General features: G+C 43.4%; 1 protein-coding gene across 4 annotated transcripts in view; it reads right to left on the bottom strand.

The window, feature by feature from the left end:
- EVI5 (ecotropic viral integration site 5) overlaps nucleotides 1-23,424 on the bottom strand; it is a 120,588-nt gene that overhangs the window by 9,034 nt on the left and 88,130 nt on the right. For all 4 annotated transcript variants that reach the window (XM_083157090.1, XM_083157092.1, XM_083157093.1 and 1 more), the window contains 2 exons: nucleotides 18,037-18,132; nucleotides 2,213-2,308 (listed from right to left, as the gene is read on the bottom strand). In XM_083157090.1, the coding sequence (XP_083013216.1) occupies nucleotides 2,213-2,308; nucleotides 18,037-18,132 (192 nt within the window). The remainder of the gene's footprint in view (nucleotides 1-2,212; nucleotides 2,309-18,036; nucleotides 18,133-23,424) is intronic.

The raw sequence follows: 23,424 nt of genomic DNA, 5'->3' as shown, positions 1-23,424 counted from the left end.
TCGGTCCTTATTGCTGATCTATCCACTGGAGTGGCATATCTCTTTCGGGCCTTGCAGATGGGCCTTGCAGTCCTCTGAAGTTTTTGGACTGGTTCTCTACCATTGTATATATTTAAATAATTTGTTTATGTATTCTGATATGTTTGATTATCTTTATTAGCTTTCTGTGCATATTTGTTGATGTATCGATTGTCGTGTAATATAATTAATGGCATTTGGGGTGGCCTGACTGCGCTCCTATATTGGTCACAGGGGCTGACTCTGTATGAGCCTTACCCCCTTCGTTTTGTTTATAACAGGTGATATACTGGATTTCTACACATATCTGTGCCTGCCTTGATACCCCCCATTAGAGTATATACCAATTCTCTTGGCTAGATTATAATTGCTCCACCAATTCCACCCATACTCATGTTGTGTCATTATTGACAATATGCGCTCCACTGCGTGAATGTGGAACGCATATAGATGTTCTAAGATATATTGTCAGCCTGTACGCGGCTGCCCTGCTGGGTGGAACGCATTTTTGTGGAAGTGACAAGTCTGTGCAACGCACCGACGTCACTCCATTGCCCCGCATTGTCAGGCTCTTTGGACGGCTGCTGGGTGGAACGCAATAATCGGAAGTGACAGACCGGTGGAACGCACCGAAGTAACTTCCGTGTTCCGTAGTTCCGGGTTGGGCACCCGTTCTACACCGATGGGATGTTTAACACGCCGGAGCTGAGGGGAAACAATGGCAGCCACAGGTATTGTAGTATGTTGTTGAGCCTTCCAGGCTCCCATAATTGTTGTAGATTAAGTTTGACACAGCTGCAAATCATGAGCAACATTAGTGACCTTTATTAGGGGCGCCCCAGGCACAGCACAGCACACTGCCTCCTGCACTGTTGCTGAGCTGTTGTGTCGCATAGATGCCTTTCTTGATAAAGGACTGTGACCAGTCCGAAACGTCGACTTACTGTATGCTGTAATGGTGATGTATTAAACCATTTATCTTTGTTGAAATACTGTGAGAGTGTGCTCTCTCGGCTGATCTATTTTGCTAGGGTGGTGCTAAATAAACTTCAGGTGTGCATGTACAAAAATGATCACATTTATTTAAATAATCATATTAAAATAGACAATAATTTGGAGAAATAATTAAAAATACATGTCTGTAAAACTGTTGCTGTGTTTTCTCAATGATATGGTAATAGTCACCCTTAGTGCCCTCATGCCAGTGAATCTTCTTGTGTCCCTTCCTTTTAAGACAAGGAGGGACACTAGAAGATCCACTGGCCTTAGGGCACTGAGGGTGACTATTAACTCATCATTGGGAACACACAGCAACAAAGTTTTACATAAATGTTTTCTTAATTATTTCTCCAAATGGTCTATTTTAATATGATTATTATTTAAATGAATGTGATCCTTTTTTAAAAGCACACCTGACGTTTATTTAGCACCACCCTGACTACCCTCTCTCATCACACATGGACCGGACCCTGCTCTCCGGACCCCACGCCCACAGAACAGCTCAATGCCGGCTGCACATAAGATTTATCTTATGTGCAGACCGTCCGACATCCAGATCTGATCCGATGCGCACGGGACCGCGCATCGGATCAGATTGGATGTCATACCCTACACGATTTGGGCAATTTCGCCAGATTTCTCAGCCCGATCCTCCAGAATTGGGTGAAATCGGGCCCAAATCGTGTAATGTATGGGGGCCTTAAGCCAGCAATTCAAGGAGTTTAATGTAATAGACAATTCAACAGATTTTTCAGACTCATTGGATGACACGCGGAGTTGGTCATGACCCACAGCTTGAGAATCGCTTGATTATCATATGCCGCACTAGAAGCCAGGCGCAGCACTATGACATTACTCCAGTCACTGCGGAGCCAGCACTGAAGGCAGAGTCTCAGGGGACAGCCCAGCATCTTTAGGAATTTTGGTGATGTACCGGGAGTAATTAAAACAGACGCCCCCCAATTCAGTCCCCCTCAGGGGGGTTGGGCGACACCCGAGTCACGCAAATTGCAAAAGATCAAGCAGGGTATGTAGGATCTACTTTTAGCATAAACAGTAAAGAACCGAATAAAAATGTTAAATATTGGGAACGCTCACTTGGGGCTAAGCAAACACTGCACCTTAAAGACGTGCACAGATGACAGTGGAGAGGATGTTAACAGCGCATGTTGTATGTTCTCCCGGACACACTTACCTCATGTTTCAGCTCTTCAATTTGATCTTTTAGCTCGCGGATATACTGGCTGGAGTCGGAATTGTTGAGCTGTCCCTGAATTTTCCCTTCTTCTTTCTATTTCAAGAAAAAAAAAAAGTATGAAACCGATTTGAACAGGAAAAGGTTGCTCACTCCTACCATGAGGTCAGTGGAGCATGAATGTATTGTCCAGGTCACGCCATCCCAGTAACAGACTTACATTTCCAAACTGTAGTATTACAAGTCAAAAGTCTTCTAATGTGGGTAATCTTACACATAAGAATACCACAAAATATTCAGTAACACACATAACATATTTAGAATTTGCAATTACTTTCATGGGAAAAAAATAAAAGGGTCAGCCACAAAGTCACTTTCCATGAACCATCATATTGGCAAAGTGTTACCAGAGATGTCAGTTAACAGATTTCCTTCTGAGACAAACAGGTGCATGAAGTCAAGGGAATTTGGATGGCAAGTACACTCCTTAAGAGCAACTGATTCCCTCACATGTTCTAGATCACTGTGCAGCATGCTGCCCACCTGCCATCATACTGTACATACAGACTGGTGTCACAGTATAAATATATACTCCCACCCCACGCCCCCATCTCTGCTCTACACAAACCCATGTCCTTTTCTCCCTAGATGGTTTTGGCCATCACACCAGGGTTGCCTGCCTGACCCTCTCCATGAGGGAGAAAATGCTCTGTTCCTGGACTTCCCTGGTAATGTAGGATTGCCATCACCTGTGGGGAGACACCTTTCTTATTAATTACTTAGCTCCCCACAGGTGATGGCAATCCTAAATTACCAGGGAAGTCCAGGAACAGAGCATTTTCTCCCTCATGGAGAGGGTCAGGTAGGCAAGTTTGAATCACACACACACATACAGTAGATCTGTGGTATCAAATCTATATCTGGTGATGTTTGCAGTTCTATTGTAATGTGTTACGATTGACCTTTTGACCAATCACTGCTTAGAAAGTGATAGAGAAGCTTCTTCACAGACAATAGTCTAATAACACACAAACGATTGTGGATCTAAAAAAAAAGAAATCATTGTACATATGACTTATTTTTTTCTGATGCACATTTAACGTGTACAACAGTGAGAAAAACAAATCTGGCTCAAACCCAGCACATATTCCATTCATCTACTTGCGAGCGCACTTTTGAAGGAATGAGGCACAATTAAGAAATAACACTGCAGTTAATACAGTTAATGTTGTACTAACATTTTTACTAGTGTTTTGCGAGGCCTTGTACAAATATAAGTACACTAAAGGTGCCCCATACATGGTACAACTGCCATGTGCGATGAGATGAGCGCTCCCTTGCACATCGCATAGCTCAAAAAGTAGGCGCTGCACATCATTTTTGAACTAGCTCGCATCAAATGCAAGGCAATAAGCCATAAGGCATACAATAATTGTACAGTAGGTGTATGGGCACCTTTACTGTATTACCGATCACTCGGCTGATGGAATTGAATGCATCCGAGTTGTGTGCAACCAGTAGGGGGCTTTTGTACAGACTCTGGACGGACCCCCTCCTCTCCATGGCTTGGCAGACTCTGGCATGCGCATGTCTCTGAAACATGGTGCTCGCCATTTTACCTTTTGCTGCAGATGCAGCTCCCGGTGCGGGACTCTAGAAAGTGGAGTATTAAAACATGGGTGCAGTGTGCGGCCTCTTGGGCCTGTGTTAACTGCGTACATTATAGAAACGTCTATGACACCCAGCTTGACCAACATACACAAGGATCTAGATAGCAGGTTCTCAAAGTCGGTCCTCAGGACACCACACAGTGCATGTTTGCAGGTCTCCTCACAGATTCAAGGGAAATAATTAGAGCCACCTGTGGATCTTTGAAAATGTGTCAGTCAGTATGAGGAGACCTGTCGGCTGACCAGGAAAACGAGAACGGTGTATGTTCCGGGATGGGACTGGGAGGTCAGCAGTTTAAATATTAAACAGCACATAAGAAACAACTTCCCAAACAGAGAACTTCAGTCAGGCCAAACAGCTCATACAGGGGATTGGCCTGGAGAACACATAGGTGTGTGCCTAACATGTGAAAAGCTGCAGATCAGAAGCCTATGCAAGGGAAAAGGATTTTTACCAATACACTATTGCAAGATGCAACTTACTAGAAAGCTCCCGATACCTGTAGAAATTCAATACCCGAGAATTAAATCTGGCTTGGATCACTTGAGTTTTCTATTCCATATATACAGACGTAACTGCACTGACTGGCATAAGATGTGCAAAACACCACAATATTGCTGCACACTGAGGCAATTGCAGACAGCCATAAGGAATTATGTAACTTTGCAAACAGTCATTTTTAGCACAATGTGGTGAGAATATTTCAACTGCTTAACTAGAGCTAAATGTTTCTTAAGAGGTTTTAAATTAGCATCCTGTTAAACCTCTGTATATCTGAGCTGGCAACACATGAAAGCAATCAGTTCCCTATGCACCATACGTTCTTAAAAGGCAATACAGGTGTTTGGGGGGCTGCAGCCACAACATAAATCATATTTTAGAAGAAGATACAATTCCTAGAACAGGTGTACAGACTGCACAGCCGTAATGGTGCGTGTCGCTGCATGATTGCGGCAGCAATGCAAAATAGTCGATAGTTTTTGTCTGCCTTCCATAGAGGAACACAAGTCCCGCTCTCTCTCTCTCTCTCTCCTGACTGAGCTACACCACATTAGGACACATTCCTAATGGTACACGATCTGATTGTGGGGGGGATGCTCTAACATCTGCGCCCCCTTACCGCTGGCTACCGCATTCATAATAATCGCATATGCACTACCATATGCAATAATTATGGCAAAGGACAGCCCTTGCGTTAAGAGCTGTCCTTTGTGGTGAGTCAGCGGGTTCCATGGGGACCCGGCAGCGCTCTTCTCCCTTTCCTTTACCTAGTGCTGCTGCCCCGGGATCTCCTCCTCCCTTCACCCGGAAGAGGATCATAGTGCAGGGAGGAGGAGATCACAGGTCTGGGCAGCACAGTGACACAGGTGAAGGGGGGGGGGGGGGGGGGGGGTCGGTACGGGGCGGCAGGGGGTTTGCAGTAGAAGCCCATAGGCTTCTATGGGGCATCACCAGATTTTTCTGGCGATGCCCCCCGGTAAACCGGCAGGGGATGCTTAGAGCATCCCAAAATTGGGTAAAAACCTGATAACGGGGTTTTTACCGCATTTTTAGTTGAGAGATTCTCCCCCTTTATATGGTCCTATTGATTATCTGTATACTTTGGATTTTTTTACTGATCCTGTATTAATCTAAAGTCCAACCTTGGCGTTCGGATAGAAATTTGGTTATCTGATGGTACCCTACAAAAGTAAGCTAATATTAATTTAAGGATTGCTGAAAACCAAACATTTAAAACGCTTCAATTTTCTGTGTTATTCTTTAACATGCTTCTGTGTTCTAATGACCCCTGATGAAGTCTCATGTAGATTAAACGCATTGGAATCTTCTACATTGAATCAATTTCAACCATGTCCACAAGTGTCAATAATATGACAAATCTTCATGTGGAATATTATCACCTTTTATGAACTAAAACACTTTTTATGAAAATAAATACAAACAAGGACTTTCTGGATTGCTCATTGCTGTTGACCCCATAGGGCTGTTCCAAATAAGAACTATAACACTGGGTGACATCTTACAATTGTCTATCTATATTCATTAATAACAGCAAAAAAAGTGAAGAGGCAAAAATAAGATTTGAATATTGATCACCCGAAAAAGCATAAGAAACTCACAGATTCAGTTCTATTAGTGGTTGTCGTCTGCTATCAGAAACTAAGCACTCAAATTTAAAAAGAAATACAAATTTATAAAAATCTAACTAAAAAAGTTAGGACCCATTAAGTGACTTCTGTAAGACACAAAAAAAAAAAAAAAAAAAAAAAAATTGCGGTTCTAGTGGTTGGGGAGGGGTTATATAGGGGGTGGGGGGCTGCCTTAAGCTAGTTAGTGCACACCTACACAGCATATACACAAAAAAAAAAAAACAGAGAAGAAAAAAAAAACATCCAAAAAAAAAAATGTACACCTGTATTAGGCTAAGAAGATACAGTGGATGTAGAACACTAAAAGACCGATATCAAGCAAAAATAACTTGAGAAATGCACCAGAAGAGGCACATACTGTAGCAACCAGTTTTGAAGAAACATTTATAAAATTATAAGTAGAAGTTGATTGGTGTTGATGCATCAAGCAGTGAAATAAGTGGAGAAGTGGAGAAGTGGACCATAACAACCAAAGGGGCAGATGTATTAAGCCTTAACAAGAGAAAAATGCAAGGGTGATAGAGAGATAAACGTAAAGCCAATCACCTTCTAACTGCCATGTCACAGGCTGTGTTTGAAAAAAGTCAGCTGATTGGCTGGACGTTTATCTCTCTTTATCACCCTTGCATTTTTCTCTTGTTAAGGCTTAATACATCTGCCCCAAAGTGTGAAAAGAGGGTCTACACTGTAGAACCCTTAATCACTTTTTCAGCCTCCCCTTGCAGAATATGAAATCCACAAACCTTCTATATAAAGAACTAGAAACCCAACCATGCTTTGCACGGGTAAATTGTGTACCATCCACTCCCCTGCCCCGTCAACCCACTCCATGCCCCCTATCTCACACCCCAATATTCATCAGCATTGCCTCCTTCTGCAGAACTCAATGTGCTTATGGCCTTCCACTCTACCCCAGTCACACACCTGTCTGGCCTGAGTGGTAGCACACACTGAACCCTTCAGCCACTGCAAGCCAAATCCCCCTATGATGCAAGTTCCCTACACTCCTCCTCACCTTTGTTGTACGGCTGCGGTGCACTTGTGAAAGGTGCCGGAGGTTGGCGGACAGCAAGTATTTGCAGATGGCTGTGTGCACCCAACGTTGGAGACACAGTGACACCGGAGAGATGAGGACGGAGCAGACGGGGAGAGTTAGCAGCCCGCATTTGCTGACGGCTGTGTGCAAGACCAACGGGGGCAATACGGAAGGATGGAGGCGGGGGGGGGGGGGGGGGGGGGGGGTTGTGACAAAAGGAAACGACTGCTACAGCTGGTGTGACACCTAACCAGGGATACTGTTTGCTAGACACCAGTATGTGTGGCCGAAGCCTCCTCCTGTGTGTGTGACCGTGAGGATCTGTGTGCAGGTGTGCTGATGTGAGCATGGGGCATGCGGCCCTCTGTGCAGTGCCCATAATTGGTCTCATTGTTGCAGCCTCCTGGCTGGGTGCCCTGTGCAGCAGGTGATGGGGAAAGCACTCTATGCTCTGGACATCTGTGGCCCTGTGTTTGCTGCCACTTGCTGTGTAAATGGATGTGCAGCTCAGCTGCGATGTTTCCAGTCACTCCATTTGCATAGTACATGCTGAATGGTTGATTCTGCTCACTTCCCGTATGGGATTGGGCGATGGTGAATAATTGTAAACATTCTGGGAGAACAGTACTACATAATAGAGCAAACGGCAGAAGAATTGGTCCAGCGGTTTTCAAAATTAGCACATTCAGACAGACGCTTCAGGAACTTTGCTTTAGATCAGTGGTTCCCAACCCTGGTCCTCAAGTACCCCCAACAGTGCACATTTTCCAGGTCTCCACACAGAATCACAAGTGACATAATTAGCTCCACCTGTGGATCTTTTAAATTGTGTCTGAATAATGAGTGCACCTGCTGGGTGACATGGAAAACGTGCACTGGTGGGGGTACTTGAGGACCAGGGTTGGGAACCACTGCTTTATACTATAAGGATTTGCAGCTGGCTCCAGTAGTGCATAGAGAAGGAAACGGTACTTACATAGTTACATAGTAGGCTGAAAAAAGACTTGCGTCCAACCTGGTATAGATATCCATTGCTGATTTGGTAGGTTCTGGTATTTTACAGACAAATTATATTTCTTATTTGTACCCATGGATGTTTTTCTCCAGTAAATGTTTGTCCAACTTTGCCTTGAACGCATTTAATGAGCCAGCCGTTACCACCTCTCTGGGAAGAGAGTTCCAGAGTTTGACTGTTCTGACCGTAAAGAAATTCTTTCTACTAGCTGAATGAAATCTTTTTTCTTCTAATCTATACTCATGCCCTTGCGTCCTAGATTCCTTTCTAGTAGAAAAGAGGGTACGTGACAGTTCCTTATATTGGCCCTTGATATACTTGTACATGTTGAGCATGTCCCCCTTAAACGTCTCTTTTCTAATGTAAATAGTCCCAAATTGCTTAATCTCTCCCCGTAGCTTAAATTCTCCATTCCCCTAATAAGCTTTGTTGCTCGCCTTTGGACTTTTTCTAATTCTATGATGTCCTTTTTATAGTGTGGGGCCCAGAACTGTACTCCGTACTCTAGGTGAGGTCTCACCAATACTTTATATAGTGGCATAATTACCCTCGAGTCCCTAGTTTCCATTCCCCTCTTAATACATGCCAGAATTTTGTTGGCCTTTTTTGTAGCTACATTACAATGGGCACTACATCCTAGTTTGCTGTCTATTTGGACTCCTAGATCCTTTTCAAGTATGGAATTACCCAGTTCCTCTCCGCTAAGGTTGTAACTTGCACACTGGTTGTGTCTCCCAAGGTGCATAACCTTACATTTATCTACATTGAACCTCATCTTCCATTTTTTTGCCCACTCATCTAGAATTGCAAGATCATTTTGAAGCATGGTGACATCTTCTGATGATTTGATGACTTTGCTAAGTTTTGTATCGTCCGCAAAGATGGATACATTGCTGAGTAACCCTATCCCAATATCATTAATAAAAATGTTAAACAAAATGGGCCCCAAAACCGAACCCTGGGGCACTCCACTTAGTACCGGTATCATATCTGATACGGCACCATTCACAACCACTCTTTGTTCTCTATTACATAGCCAATTCCCTACCCATCTGCAGATATTTTCACCCAATCCTAGGTTCTCCATTTTATTAATCAATCTCTTGTGTTGGCCAGTATCAAATGCTTTAGCGAAATCTAGGAATATCACATCTACAGCATTTCCATTATCGAGGTTTTTACTAACCTCTTCATAAAACCCTAGTAGATTAGTTTGGCATGAACGATTTTTCACGAATCCATGTTGGTTAGCACTGAGTAGACTGTGATGATCTAAATATTTCTGGATACAAAAATCCTTCAAATAGTTTACCCACAATTGATGTGTATTAATACTTGTGTATTATCACGGCGCCCATCGCATGGCATACGATGGTATGTGATGCGATATCGCGCAATGTTGTACAATGGCATACAATTTAAAAATTGTATGACATTGTATATGGCATACAATGCGATGGGATGCGATAAAAAATTGTATAAGCACCCTAATGGGTGCTTACAATGTTAAATGCACCCCCACGTCACCCCCCACTATAAACGTGAACCCGAAGCGTGGCGAGCGCAGCAAACCCACGAGGGGCGGCGGTACGCGCCCTACGACCTTTTTATACCCCCACTATCCACGTCGCGTGGAGTTGACTTTATAAAGTGCCCGAAGCGTGGCGAGCCCCGCGAGGGGACGCGCATAACTTCACAGGTATACGCATCCGCTCGCCACACTATATAAAATCAACTCCACGCCGACGTAGATAGTGGGGGTATGAAAAGGTCGGAGGACACGTACCGCCGCCGCTTGCCACGCTTCGGGTTCACGTTTATAGTGGGGGGTGGCGTGGGGGTGCATTTTACATTGTAAGCACCCATTAGGGTGCTTAAAGCCACCCATTAGGGTGCTTGTACAATTTTTAGTCGAATAGTGGTGTAAAATCGCGTCGCATCGCATTCCATCGGGTGTATGGCATGCGATTTGATAAAAACATCACGCGACCAACATCGGGGGCGCCGTGATAATACACAAGTACCAGGAAACTAACCAAAATGCACGCGAGCAGCGAGAGGTAATTCTATGTGGTCTACACTTACTTATTTGTCTCTACATTGCTCTGTGGTCTTCTAATATATATACCAGATTTTCATAAAAGGAGATAAAAATGTGGTAAAGTGTCCTTTTACTGACACTGACGTGACTCATTTATGTGCAATAAAAAAAGATTGACAAAAAAAAAAAAGGGTTTCCTGTAAGCTACACGATGGAAACTATAGCCGGAGGTCTGGGGCTTATAAATATCATAAAACAAGTAGAAAATAAAAGACCCAGCTAGGGCACTGATTTGGGCAAAACTACATTTTACAAGTTATAATGTGAGTGAGCTGTGTCTACTTTGAAGTAACCCACTGTGGTTCCTTGGGTATTTTATTGCCAATTTCATAGGAAAGTTCAGATTTCAAACCCATTGTGTTAAAATGAAAGCGAAGGTAAAGTGATCTGTATTTAGAACGCCCGTGTGACGAGGAAAGAAACCAGTCGCATGCCCAGAACATGCACCATAAAAAGCAAGCTTCTCATCTACATGTAACAATCTAATGGTTACTGGGGAGATCTGCAATAAGGTGGTAAAGAAAGCTGAAGGAGTAGCAAGGTTCCACAGTGCATTTATTTAGTACAACACTTCTAATTACAGTAGAACGTTTACCAAGCTGCTGCTGCTGCATAGTAGGCCTCCAGGATCTACACAGGGAGCCCAATTCAATTAAGTGTGATATGATATGGGTTGGTGGTCCTGGAGCTATTCAATTGAGCAAGTTAGAGAAAGCTTGTGCTTGTTCCTTAAATTGGGTGCTTAGTCATGAGAACCAAGATTCTCTGACTTAAGAGCCTGCTACATTGCGGATTGAGCTCAGCTAAATGCAGAAACCGCACTGTGGCACTCGCATAGTCACATATAGCTTGATGGATTGAATAGCTACATGACCTCCTTCTCAGTGCTATTTATATGGTATGGAAATAAATGGACCCAACTGAAGCAGTTTCCTTGGACGTGACCTGGATAGCAGAATAGGTCTGCCAAAAAAGGATTCCAGCCCTACAGACCAAGAATAAGCATCAAACGGCTTCCTATTGGCATGCACCGTCACACTGCTCATGCCCACAGCTCTGACTCGTATCCCATGCAGGGGGGATGCCGAGAGCTGGGTGTAGGAAGCTGAGCGAATGAAAATAAATATATACAAATGAATAGGCGGACGCTGATTGGCTGAGAAAGCGCACAGACAATCAGTGGTATTCTCCTGCAGCCCGGCTCTCGGCATCCCCCTGCCCGGTTCCCGGCTTTCTCTGCCTGCAGTTCCCCAGTAGTAACATGCAATAAATTCCATGTTATTTATCACATAAAAAAATAGCACATCAAGTGCCAAATCATATGCGAGCCATTCCGGGGAGCTGCCAGGGAAATCAGGTCCGACTTGCCCTTCGTCCAAGTCAGCTTAATGTATGGGGGCCTTCAACGGAAAGAATAACTGCGAGTCAAACAAATCCACCCAATAATGCAGCACACTGCTTCTCAGGTCTACCAACACAATCAGAATAATTAGTGAAGTATGTTGACTATTTGATTTTAAGCAAAGTTTATTAAGCTGTAAGGCTGTAAAAGGAAAATGAAAGCTAATTTTTAGTTTGAACTGATTAGGGAAACAGTTTTACTTCTGTGCTGGAAGAACTTCATTAAAATAAATGACTTGTGCATATACTTTCTTCTAATATTTTACAGTTTCAGGTAGAGCGAATAAATGTTTAGAGGCTTTTTCTCAGAACCAGGAATAAACCTATGCACAGAACAGGAGATTTGTGCCCACAGTCGCGTGACAGAAAACATACCCTCAACAGAGCACACTTAGGAAACTTCCTTTACTTCTCCTCTGCAATTATACTGTAATCTCCTCAAAGTTGTTCCGAATTTAGGGTTTGTACTTCCTCAAATTAAAAGGGCATTTTGCTGTAGCTGAAGGGGGGGGGGGGGGGGGGTACTAGATCCCCTCCATTGCGGCAGCCACTGGACTGCCCTGCAGAGTGATGCAAAGTGAAGATGATATATTTTATAACTGTGGGCTAAACCTTTTGCCAACACAACTGCCGGAGATGAATTCTGCTGCTACAATGAGCTCTTTTAAAAAAAAAAAAAAACACATTGATATTGGGATGGAGACCCACCCACAGTGACCTGACTTCCAATGGTTGAACATGGTTAGTTTCCATTGGGTGTGAATCATTAGGTCAACCCCATAAGATCGACAGGCCTTAGGTCGACACCCTCAAAAGGTCAACATGGGGTTAGGTCAACAGGGTCATTAGGTCGAGATGGGGGAAGGTCAACATGGGTTTTTTCACTTTTGTCCCGAATGATGACACGGTCACTTTTATTTTTCCCATCACACCCCAGTGGATGGTAGGGCATGAAAGGAGTGTGGATTGTATGGTTGACCCGACTTAGGTCGACAGGCAACTTGGTCGACAAGGGTTTAGGTCGACAAATGTGTTAGGTCGACATGGGTTAGGTTGACTGGTCGCGAGGTTGACATGGGTTTTGACTGTTTTTTACCCGAATGTCGACACAGTCGACATGGACACAGTTGGAAGTCAACTGCAGCCCCTCGCATCGCTCGCAATGCTTCGGGCATGGTGCCTCGCTGCGCTCGGCACACTATTTTATTCTCCCAACACGCCCTAGTGGATGGTAGGGCATGAAATACCGCCTGTCGGTACATGTCGGCTCAAAAAACTGTGAAAAAATACATGTCGACCTCACCCCCTAACCCATGTCGACCTAACGCATTTGTCGACCTTGTCCCAGGTCGACCTAGAAACTGTCGACCCAACAGTGTCAACCTAATGACTGTCGACCTAAGTTGGGTTGACAATCCGACTATCCCATGAAATACCACCTGTCAGCACACACAAAATTTTTTTTTAGAAAAACCCCATGTTGACCTTGTGGTGTCGACCTAATGACCGAATACCGTTTCCATCCTGGTGGCAGCTTTTTAATTTCGCATATGTAGTTAAAAATATTAAATTGAAAAGGCATGTGTACTTCGGTAAGGACTGGAGAGAAAGTGGTCCTAATACTGTCAGCCTTGGCAGCAATTACAATTTTACGAACAAACAAACAAAAAAAAACATTAGAATGGCTCTTAATTCTGCTGAAATGGACCCACGAAAAACCACTTACTCTAAAGATTCACACTTTAGTAATGTACCCACTGGTGTGCTGGTCTTTTTTCAAACTAAATCCCACCACACTGCAGCCTATCCATTAAGCAACACCTGCCATGCCTTCTATTCATCTACAGGTTGTTCTGGTCATTCTGTAACTTGGCATGCATGCAATTTGTGACAAAATGTTTAAAAACAATTAATTGGGCAAATCTTCCAAGAATGTCAATAACACCTATCGTGACATGATATATGAAGCCAGAACTCTGTGGGTTTGCTGCTGAAGTAAAGCAGGGCACCCATATATCTGAGATTTCAGGGTTTCTATTTTACAGAAGGAAATGTAGTGTGCTCGAGGTGGAGGGAGATGGTGAAATTATAGGTTTCTTATAACCACTTCCAAAGCGCAATATCACACCTTCAACTTGTAAAAATAATCCCAAAGCAAGGGTGATATTCACTTTAACTTGGACAGGAGAAGTTAGATCATTGCAAACACATATAATGTAAGTAGGCGGAATCCTGCACAGTGCAGAGAGCTTGTGGCAAAGAACCAAAAGGGGTGTTGGTAAATGGATGGTGAAGGCTGCGCTTACCACTAATTCACCTGCCCCGTGCATAGCTGTATTTCGAATTTACGTGTAAGTAGTTTTTTGCTTTCTAAGAAAGAACAAAAATCTATGTAACATTTGTGCATAAATAGAATAACTTTAGTAATAGGAATTCATAAAGTTACTGGAAAAGGTGCTTTAAAAAACAAACCAAAAAAAACCCCCATATGAATTGCCAAGGCCTTCTGCAATTTATTGCAGAAAGATCTTCCCATTTTCCAGAGGGTGTCACTTACCAGAGCTCTATGGCTTTAAGTTCTAAACTTAAATAAGTGCATTAACACCATGGGGTGGGTATTCAGTGGGTCTTTCTTGTAAGCAGATGTGAGTTCTCCAACCTGACAACGTATTTTGTAGCACCAATCTATATAATAAGTTGAAGAGTCTGTGTGCGTGCGTGTGTGTGTGTGTGTGTGTGTGTGTGTGCGTGTCCGTCGCATTGCGGACACACCCTGGCACTCAGAGACACCAAATTTGGCAACAAGATACCTCTGGACCCGGTGGTGTGCACCTCGAAGCCGTTTTTGGGAAATTTCACTTAGAATTTTAAAAAACACCAAGTTTGAATTTTCCTTCATTGATGATCTGGGGAAAAGATCGACGATCTGGGAAACCATGGACGAAGGAACAACTCCACACCTGATTTCATTGCTGTCATTGAGTATGACAGACACATTCTAACATTATGGTGAAGGCTTTAAACAATTAGGAAATAATTGAGGATATACATAGACCACACATAACACACACACACACACACACACACACAGTACACCACATACGCACACATAGCACACAACACACAACACACACATTTATACGTAGAGCACCTCACACACTTAAGCTGTGTACACACGGGGGAGATAGGGGCTGAAATCGCTGGAAACACACCGCATGCAGTACAATACAAATCCATACACACTACAACACACACCCAAAAACAGTACAACAAACACACAACTCCTGGCTTCAATCAATTCTAGGGAGACGGACCACGATAAAATGGCCGCCCCATAAAGCAGACAGTTCTCTGAAACTGTTTGCGGTATGGGGGCGGCCATTTTATCATGGTTTGTCTGCATAGAATTATTAATTGAAGCCAGGAGGGGAGCCGGGACACGCAGACAGGTAAACCTGCGGCGATGGGGGGGGGGGGGGATGGGGGGGGGGGGGGGGAGGCGCCCCCCCCATTAACGGCGGGGGTGGGGAGGCCGGCGTGGAGGGGGGGAGGCGAATCCCCATTAATGTTGGGGGGGCGCCCCAAACCAAGCTACGCCACTGAGAACACACACACTTAAACATTGCCAGGATATGCACAGCACACTACACACACATATATACGTAGCGCACCTCACAAACTTACACATTCGGCAGATATACACACAACACAACACACACACACACACACACATAACACACAACTCACAGCACAACACACACCCACATTCACCACACACACCCAAAAAACAGTACAACACACACAAAACACACATTTAAACATTGCACAAATACACAAAGACACAACACACACATACTGTATATACATAGCACACCTCACACACTTACGCATTGGACAGATACATACAATATAACACACAAAACCACATGCATTACAACACAAACACACAGAACACATAAAAAATAATTTGCCGTTTATTTAACAGTCTGTAACGGCAAATAAAAACTGTACCTAATGTACCATTTCTACTTTGTTCCCCATATCCGTCTCTCCAGTCCTCCAGTTGCACTGAGAAATCTTTGTCCTGGCCAATGCACCCATTGATCAATACAAAGTGGGTACACTGCACTCACCCTGTTGCCTTAAGGGTTTCCCAGACTCTTTTGGTTCATAGATAATGTTTGGTCGATGGGCATGAGCAAAGCATGCATTTGTTTGAATGTTATGAGTGTAAGAAGTTGAAGAATAAGACTGAGATGAAGATTTGTCACGTTATAGTGTACAATTTACTCAATAAATCGTGAAAAAAATATGTGTACATAGAAGTACAATCAAGAAATGAAAGTAGGATTAAAAAATAAATTATGATTCAAACTGATAATTGTTTGGATGGCGGTGGGTTGCGAAACAAATCTATAGGTGGAGGGGGGTATGGATATTGTGGGTATAATTGGTGTTTGGTACACCTACAGGGGGTACCCAGATGATGAGAACTTTTCACTACAGTGTCACCGTAGGGGGATTTCCAATTGGGGTTCAGGTGGTCTTTTAGGGACCCCTTTACAATCCCGTTGGTCTCTTCTCCTGGAGCCTATGGTCTCCCTCAGTGATTGACTATCATTAAGGGAGACCGTAAGCTCAAGGAGAAGAGACCTACAGGATTGTAAAGGATCCCTAAAAGACCACCTGGACCCCAATTGGGAATCCCCCTATGGTGACAATGTGACCGTGACACTGTAGTGAAAATCCCATCAATTGAGGGCCCCATGTAGGTGTAACAAACACCAATTATGCCCACAATATCCATACCCCCACCTATAGATTTGTTTCACAACCCACCCCATCCAAACAATTATCAGTTTGAATCAGAACTTATTTTTTAATCCTACTTTCATTTCTTGATTGTACTTCTATGTACACTTACATTTTTTTTCACGATTTATTGAGTAAATTGTACACTTTGTAACATGGCAATTCTTTTTCTCAGTCTTATTCTTCAACTTCTTACACTTAAACCTTATCAATGCACCCATTGATGATTGTGATGGCTGGATCAGTGGATTGGCTCGGCGGGTGTAGGGAAGAATTTGGACCCATTCCCAGTGGGGCATTACAGTGGTGCGGGTAGCGTGCATCGCGTCATGACATCATGTGGCCAGGCCCGTGGACCTGCTCCCACACTCAGGTGCTGCCCCACTGTTTGGTACAGATGCCCGGTGCATGTGCTTTACAGATCCCCAGACCTCAGAGACTGCTGCAGGTTCGGTGAGGGGAGTGGCAGGGAGCAGTGAATTTTTAATTAATTATGGTGGGGTAAGTAACGCCCACCCCGGTCCCTTCGCACTCAGCGCCTGTAATTACACACCCTAGAAACTGTACAATTTGAAAGTATAGAAATGGAGGTGTGGCCACGTCCCTTTCTGATTTTGTACCGATTTCTGACCCTCAGATGTTGGAGGATATGTCATACAGTAGGTGCTAAATCTCAGGAGTGGATGTGGAATTCATCAACACATACAAGTTATCAACTCAGGAGCGTTGTGTTTCAAACAACAACACCACACCCGATTTCATTGCCGTCATTGAGTATCAATGCAAACACATTCTAACATTATGGTGGAATCTATAACAAATTACAATCTTAGGTCTTTGGCACAGCATATTGTAAGATGACATTTTTCAGCAATTTTGGAAATAAAGAAACCCCAAGGGTTTCCCGGGCAACACCGGGCGGGTCAGCTAGTACTTAAATAAAAGGCTTGATTTAGTGATCGTGTGCAGGAAACGGATCACTTGAGGATTTTAGGACAATGCACGGACGCAATTTTTTTCTAGTTCAGAATGAACACACATTTTTTTAAAATCTGGATGACTATAGGTGGGAGGTAATGCTGCCCAAATTACGCGGTCGTGCGGGTTGCCATCTGAACTCAGACGGTTTGCCTTGTAAAGTATTGTCCCTTTAAATAAAAAGTCAAAGTTCGACGGCAACCCGCACGGCGGCTGAACTCAGAGCTCATTACATCCCACCATGTATTTCACTGATTTCCGGCATCTCAATCTGAAAGATGTGTTGTGCTCTGCACAGAGTAATACTGTAAGACCTGGTCTCTGACTGCAATATTATAGGTAGTGGATAAAGTACAAAGAGGTCTGTACGGATAGTAGGTAAAACAAACCGCTAGCGCAGGTCCGATGCAGTAAAGGTACTTTCCACATTGGGAAACATGCATTCAAGTTTAGCTCTTTACTTTATCCCATATCATACTCGATGTGTTTCAGTAAAGATCATGTAGATTTGTACTGGAACATGTGCACCCTCTGGTGGCTGAATGTATAACCGTGATGAATTTAAAAACCGAAAATTCAGTCAACAGCCAGCTAATATGACTTCAGACAACAGCGTGAACAACATACTGTGGACATAACAGTTATGTCAGACATAATTACCTGTATTTCCAGCTCAGCTATATGTTGCTGGAGCTCAGCTACAACTGCAATACTGTCTGCTTCTCGAAGTCTCACCGCCATCACTTCTTCCTTATTCTGAAAAACATTGGCCCGCAAGTCAGATGAGAAATCGGATCTATAGGTTTTTTGTTTTATTTTAATTAAAGGTTTTGGTCCCTTACGCACGGAAGGGGAGAGGGGTTTAGAATATAGATTGTGGGGGGGGGGGGAGAATGTACAACAAACATCGGTTTAAATATGAACAGCATAAATGTAGTAAGGCATAGTGATATCACATAATACAAAAAATGTGAACAAAGCCAAAAAAAATAATTGGTTATAATATAAGGGAATAAACTAGGTGGTTTCTCCAGTAAATTATGCCATATCGAATAATAGGGTGGATCTATTGGTTTAACACATCTGCAAGGTCAATAAACGGGAAAACTGATCAAAGTCAGCTTCAATATAGAACGGAGAAATCAGTGATGAAAAATACACTAGAAAATCTATATGAATGCAGCCATCTTCAATCCTTAGAAAACCCGTGTCTAATTCATCCAATGCAAAAAACAAAATAATTAGCAAACTAAGAACATGTATTTTCTAATATGCTGAACTATAAAGCAACCGTATGAAGTAAACATTAACACACCTATGTATAGATAATAAAAATCACTTAATATTTTCTTACAGCAGTATGGTATTGTGTCTTGTACTAAGGATACAGAAGTCTTTCTGAAAATCAATGGGGTGTATTCAATGCTGCTGGTGAGCTGTGATAGCTCACAGGGTCAGTATTCAACTAACCCCCTGCATACGCCGATTTCCCCCTCGCTCCAAAAACAGAGCGAGGGGGAAATCGGCGTATGAGGCCGCAGAAACAGAGAGACTCGCAGCCAATTGCAGCGGGCTTCCTGCATTAGCCGAGAGCGTCGATGTTTGGGGGAATCCTCTCCATCCTGTGAATGCAAAGATTTCCCCAGAAAGTAGAATAGTGTGAGTGGACGGCGCGGGGGATAAACAGAGAGGATCGCTTGTTTTCTGCGATCCCTGCCATTCAACCCCCTCGCCAGACACATTGAATAGGGGCCAAAGTATCTACAAGTGGTATATTAACTCCAGAAAGCAGGTGCCGCGATGATCGCAAGTGTAAAGTATTTCACTCATGAGCGCAGTACAACTGTATACAGGTTAGGGATTCATATTTACAGCTGTACTGCACATGAGGGTAAAATGTTGCAACATACAACACTTGACAATACCATGCAGTCTTGTGGTCCCTTTGTGCTCACTGACAAGCACTTATCCCCTTTAAACAGTTACATGAAGCTTTTCCAAAGGGAAAAAAAAATAAAAAATCTGCTTAAAAAGCACAATACAATTTACTGCAAAAAAACTCAATTGCATCTGTGCATAATATTACAATATCTCAAATATACATATAGGCCGGAAAAGTACAGCAAACTAGTTTGTGGCATCTATTCCACAATTGAACAGAAGAGATGTTGATCCATGCAGTTTCTATAGCTTCCCACAAATCCCCGATATTTGTAGATGCAGGATCTTGTGTGCAAATGGACCTCTTCAACAAATCCCATAAATGCTCGGTTGTGTTCATGTCATGTGAATGAGGTGTCCGCAACATTTGTTCAAACTCTCCAGAGTGCTCCTTGAACAAATTCTGTACAACAACTTGTGACAGTTAATACTATGCATTAGCCGGCTGGAATATTCCATCGTCATGGGGATACATAAATTTCCTGAAGGGCAGCAAATGTTCATCAAGCAATGCAATGTATTGGTTACTAGTCAAATACTTGGTCAGGTGGACCAGCAAAGCCAACCTTTTCCACGTGAACACATCCTACTTTATTACGGAAGCATCACCAAACTGGATGGCGCCTTGCTGACAACTGGGCTCCATGGCCTCATGAGGTCTGTGCCACACATGAATCCTACCATCAGCTAGAAACAACTGTTGCCAGTCCTCCAGGGTGCAATTAGCAATGTCATAAGCCCAAGCGAGGCATGATGTCCAGTGCTGTAGTGTTAAAAGTAGGACACTGGTTTGATCTTCTGCTCCTACATCATATGAAGGCTAGAGATTGCTGCATGTAAATTGAGCCAGTGTCTCTTGCCCGTTCCTACCAGGGCTGTGGAGTCGGAGTTGGAGTCAGAGTCGAGGAGTCTGAGCAAATTTCGAGTACCTGGGGTCGGAGTCGGCAAACAATGCACGACTCCGACAATTATAATTAATGACTTCTCTACTGTAAGAATAAAGACCAATGCATGCAGTGCCTCACGTAACCGCAAAACGAACATGTTAAGTGACCATGAAAAAGCATGCTTTTCATGTGCTTCACTATATAGCACGCAACGCACAATTCGGAGCACCAATACTTATAAATGTATTCTCCCTTGTAGTTTACAACTTATTTCCAACGTTCAATAAGGTTTTCAATACCTCGAAAAATTCATTCAACCAAGCTCTCCCACCATACGCACAACATCTTTTTACGCGGATGAAGATCTTGTTTCATGCGCGGGGTCGTTTGTTTACCTTGGCTAAGCCATTCCTTACGCTGGTTCATATTGATGTACAGGCACCATTTTTCGTCGCCAGTAACGATTCGGTAAACAAATTGTTCCTTGTGTCCGTGAATTGAACGGTGACGAGCAAGCAAACCAGCAGACAAACATTTTGTTTGTCCTTTGCTTAAACTGTTCAATACAGTAGACTGTTGGCTTCCCAGCCTCTAGTTTCTGTAGTAATAATATGTATGTTGCCTTTCTTTCCTTCAAGGAATGTATCAACATACATTCGCATATTAATACAGAGGAGTCGGAGTCGAGGAGTCGGGGTCGGACCATTTATCTACCGACTCCACAGCCCTGGTTCCTACGCACAATTCTGGCTAGGCGCCGCTGGTCATAATAGTTAAGCACCTGTGGTTGACTACATTGGGTGGTAGTGCCTTCCTTGAGGTATTCACATGACCCCTGCAGATTGAGGAATATTGAAAATCCACACAACTCTGCTATGGAATGTCCCATTCAAGGGGCACCCACTATCATGCTCTGCTCAAACGTCAATGATTCACATCCCCAGATTGGTGGAATGGTATCAGGATCCTGGCAGTCAGAAGAGTAGCAGAAGCATCCCAATAGTCAGGATCCAGACACCTTTAAAAAGTATGCTTCTGTGTCACTCCTGTTTGTCTGCACCATTAGAAAGTAAGCTCTAAACAAGCAGGGCCCTCTCTCCTCCTTTCCTTAGAATATAGATCTCTGCGAACCTAATAATTACTTCAGTGTCCCCTGATGGAACAGTCTTTATTTACCATGTAGTTGTCCTAAACTGTCTTGTACTGTAATTCCTCATTTTGTAACCCACTTTCCATAGTCTCCAGCTTTTTAGAAAATGTATTTTGTTTATATTTAACATCCTAAAAGTAACCATAGCACCAAACCGGTCTTTATACATTTGATATACACAACACTAACCATACACCTAGCCATATTCAGTTGGAGGTTGTTCGCAAGGTAATTGCACACTTGGTATTGTTTTAAGCACTGATCTCTATGCATATGGCAGTTGGCAATAAAGGAAACACTTGGCTAAATGGGTACCGCAAAGGAGCAGCTTCCAAATAGCTGGGATCCAGTGTTATGTGGGGTACACACCAGAAAGACCACGATCATCCACGGCCGATAAGACGACCATGGAATGATTTCCCTTGGACTGCCCAGGAGCTCCCGGGCAGTCCCCAGCAAACAATTTGCAAAAAGTGTGTTTTTTTGCAAAACGATCTTGATCTGATCCCAATGTGATGGTATTGGACTGTCCGCGACGGACAGTCAGTCGAACTGGTATTGACGGATCCTACCTGCAGCACGTAGGACCCACGGCGCGACCAAATGAGCGGCGAGTACGCGCATCGGATCGGAATCAGATCAACGAAATGACAAAAAAAAAAAAAGCACAAAAGTACATACAAATCGGTCGGTATTGTATCAGGATTGAGGGAAAATCGTCCTGGTGTGTACCCAGCATTACACAATTACTTATTTCCAAAACGTATTTTCAGATCTGAGTCACAAATATGTTGTGCGACACTGCAAAATTCCTCTAGTGATCAGGTAAAACATGTGACCTCCTCCTACTCTATTACAGATGGCTATATCTCCATTCACTGTTGCAAAGCAAATCTGCCTAGCTGTCACCATGGGGGACTGGATAAAAGTAATCGGACAGCTGCCATTTTCACTAAAAAAAAGCATGGCATTCCGAGAAGTCTGGGTGACACAGCTCAAGGATGCATTTACTGGAATGATTCAAAGAAATGCTCAGTCTCTTATCCATAGTAACCACACATACATCACAGTAGGGGTGGGATTCTCTGGGTTGGCTCTAAAGACACATTTTTTTTTTATTCATTTGCCATTAACCGCACATTAGTTAAGACAAATTGGTAAAACTGTGTGTACATACTGCATCATTAACTACAGATACTGTACGCCCGTGGGTCACCAACATCCCCCGTATGCTCCTACGGCTGAATTGGTGAAGGTTGCTAGCGATGCTATGCTGCATGCTGCTAGGAATTAGTTACACACATACATGGTAACAAATGAAGCATAACAGAACTTGGCATGAGGAAGATGCGGCTACTTGCATCAGATTCCTGTTTATACAGAGTGGGAATCAATTAGATGCACACTGATCTACAAACATTGCAATCCCCAGTGTTCTAACATCACAGACTGTATAGCCGCTTGCAATAAACTGGAAACCTCCCAACCGTCGCACGGCTGTACGCTCACACCACAACATATACTAAACCCTGAGGCAGAGCTATCCTTGCCACCATCACAAATTCATTCAAATCATTTCATGAGTAAAAATCAATACCAAAGTACAAGTTGACCCTTTGGGGTATATTCAATGCTGCAGACGAGGAGGCTTGTGCGGCGATAATAGCTTGTTTTCAGCGATTCACCGGCCGCTTGACGTATTCTATGTTCCCAGGGAAACCTACACCATCAGAGGATGGCACGGATTCCCATAAATGGCAAGATTTGCCACAAATGCAGCGAGCCCACTGCATTTTGTGGTGAGCCTCGCCGTTTTAATGGGCCGGTTCTACTTCATCTCAGGGAAGTTGAATATTGACAGTTATCGGCACTGCTCGCCATTAGGGCATTGAATATACTCCTAAATATAAAAGTACATTTCCTTCAATTACCAAATTTTGGACTGAATGGAACCTCATACTTTTTTTTTTGAAGATATCATGCTATCAGTGCAGCTACTTGTATGGGATTCATCAATCGCAGGAATATATAAAGCAGTGGCATAGGTTCATCTTAATCACCCAGAGGCAA

This window comes from Crinia signifera, chromosome 8, assembly GCF_055691185.1.
Source record: "Crinia signifera chromosome 8, ASM5569118v1, whole genome shotgun sequence".
Lineage (NCBI taxonomy): Eukaryota > Metazoa > Chordata > Amphibia > Anura > Myobatrachidae > Crinia > Crinia signifera.
Note: the sequence above shows the minus strand (reverse complement) of the source record. Positions and strands in the feature narration are given on the sequence as shown.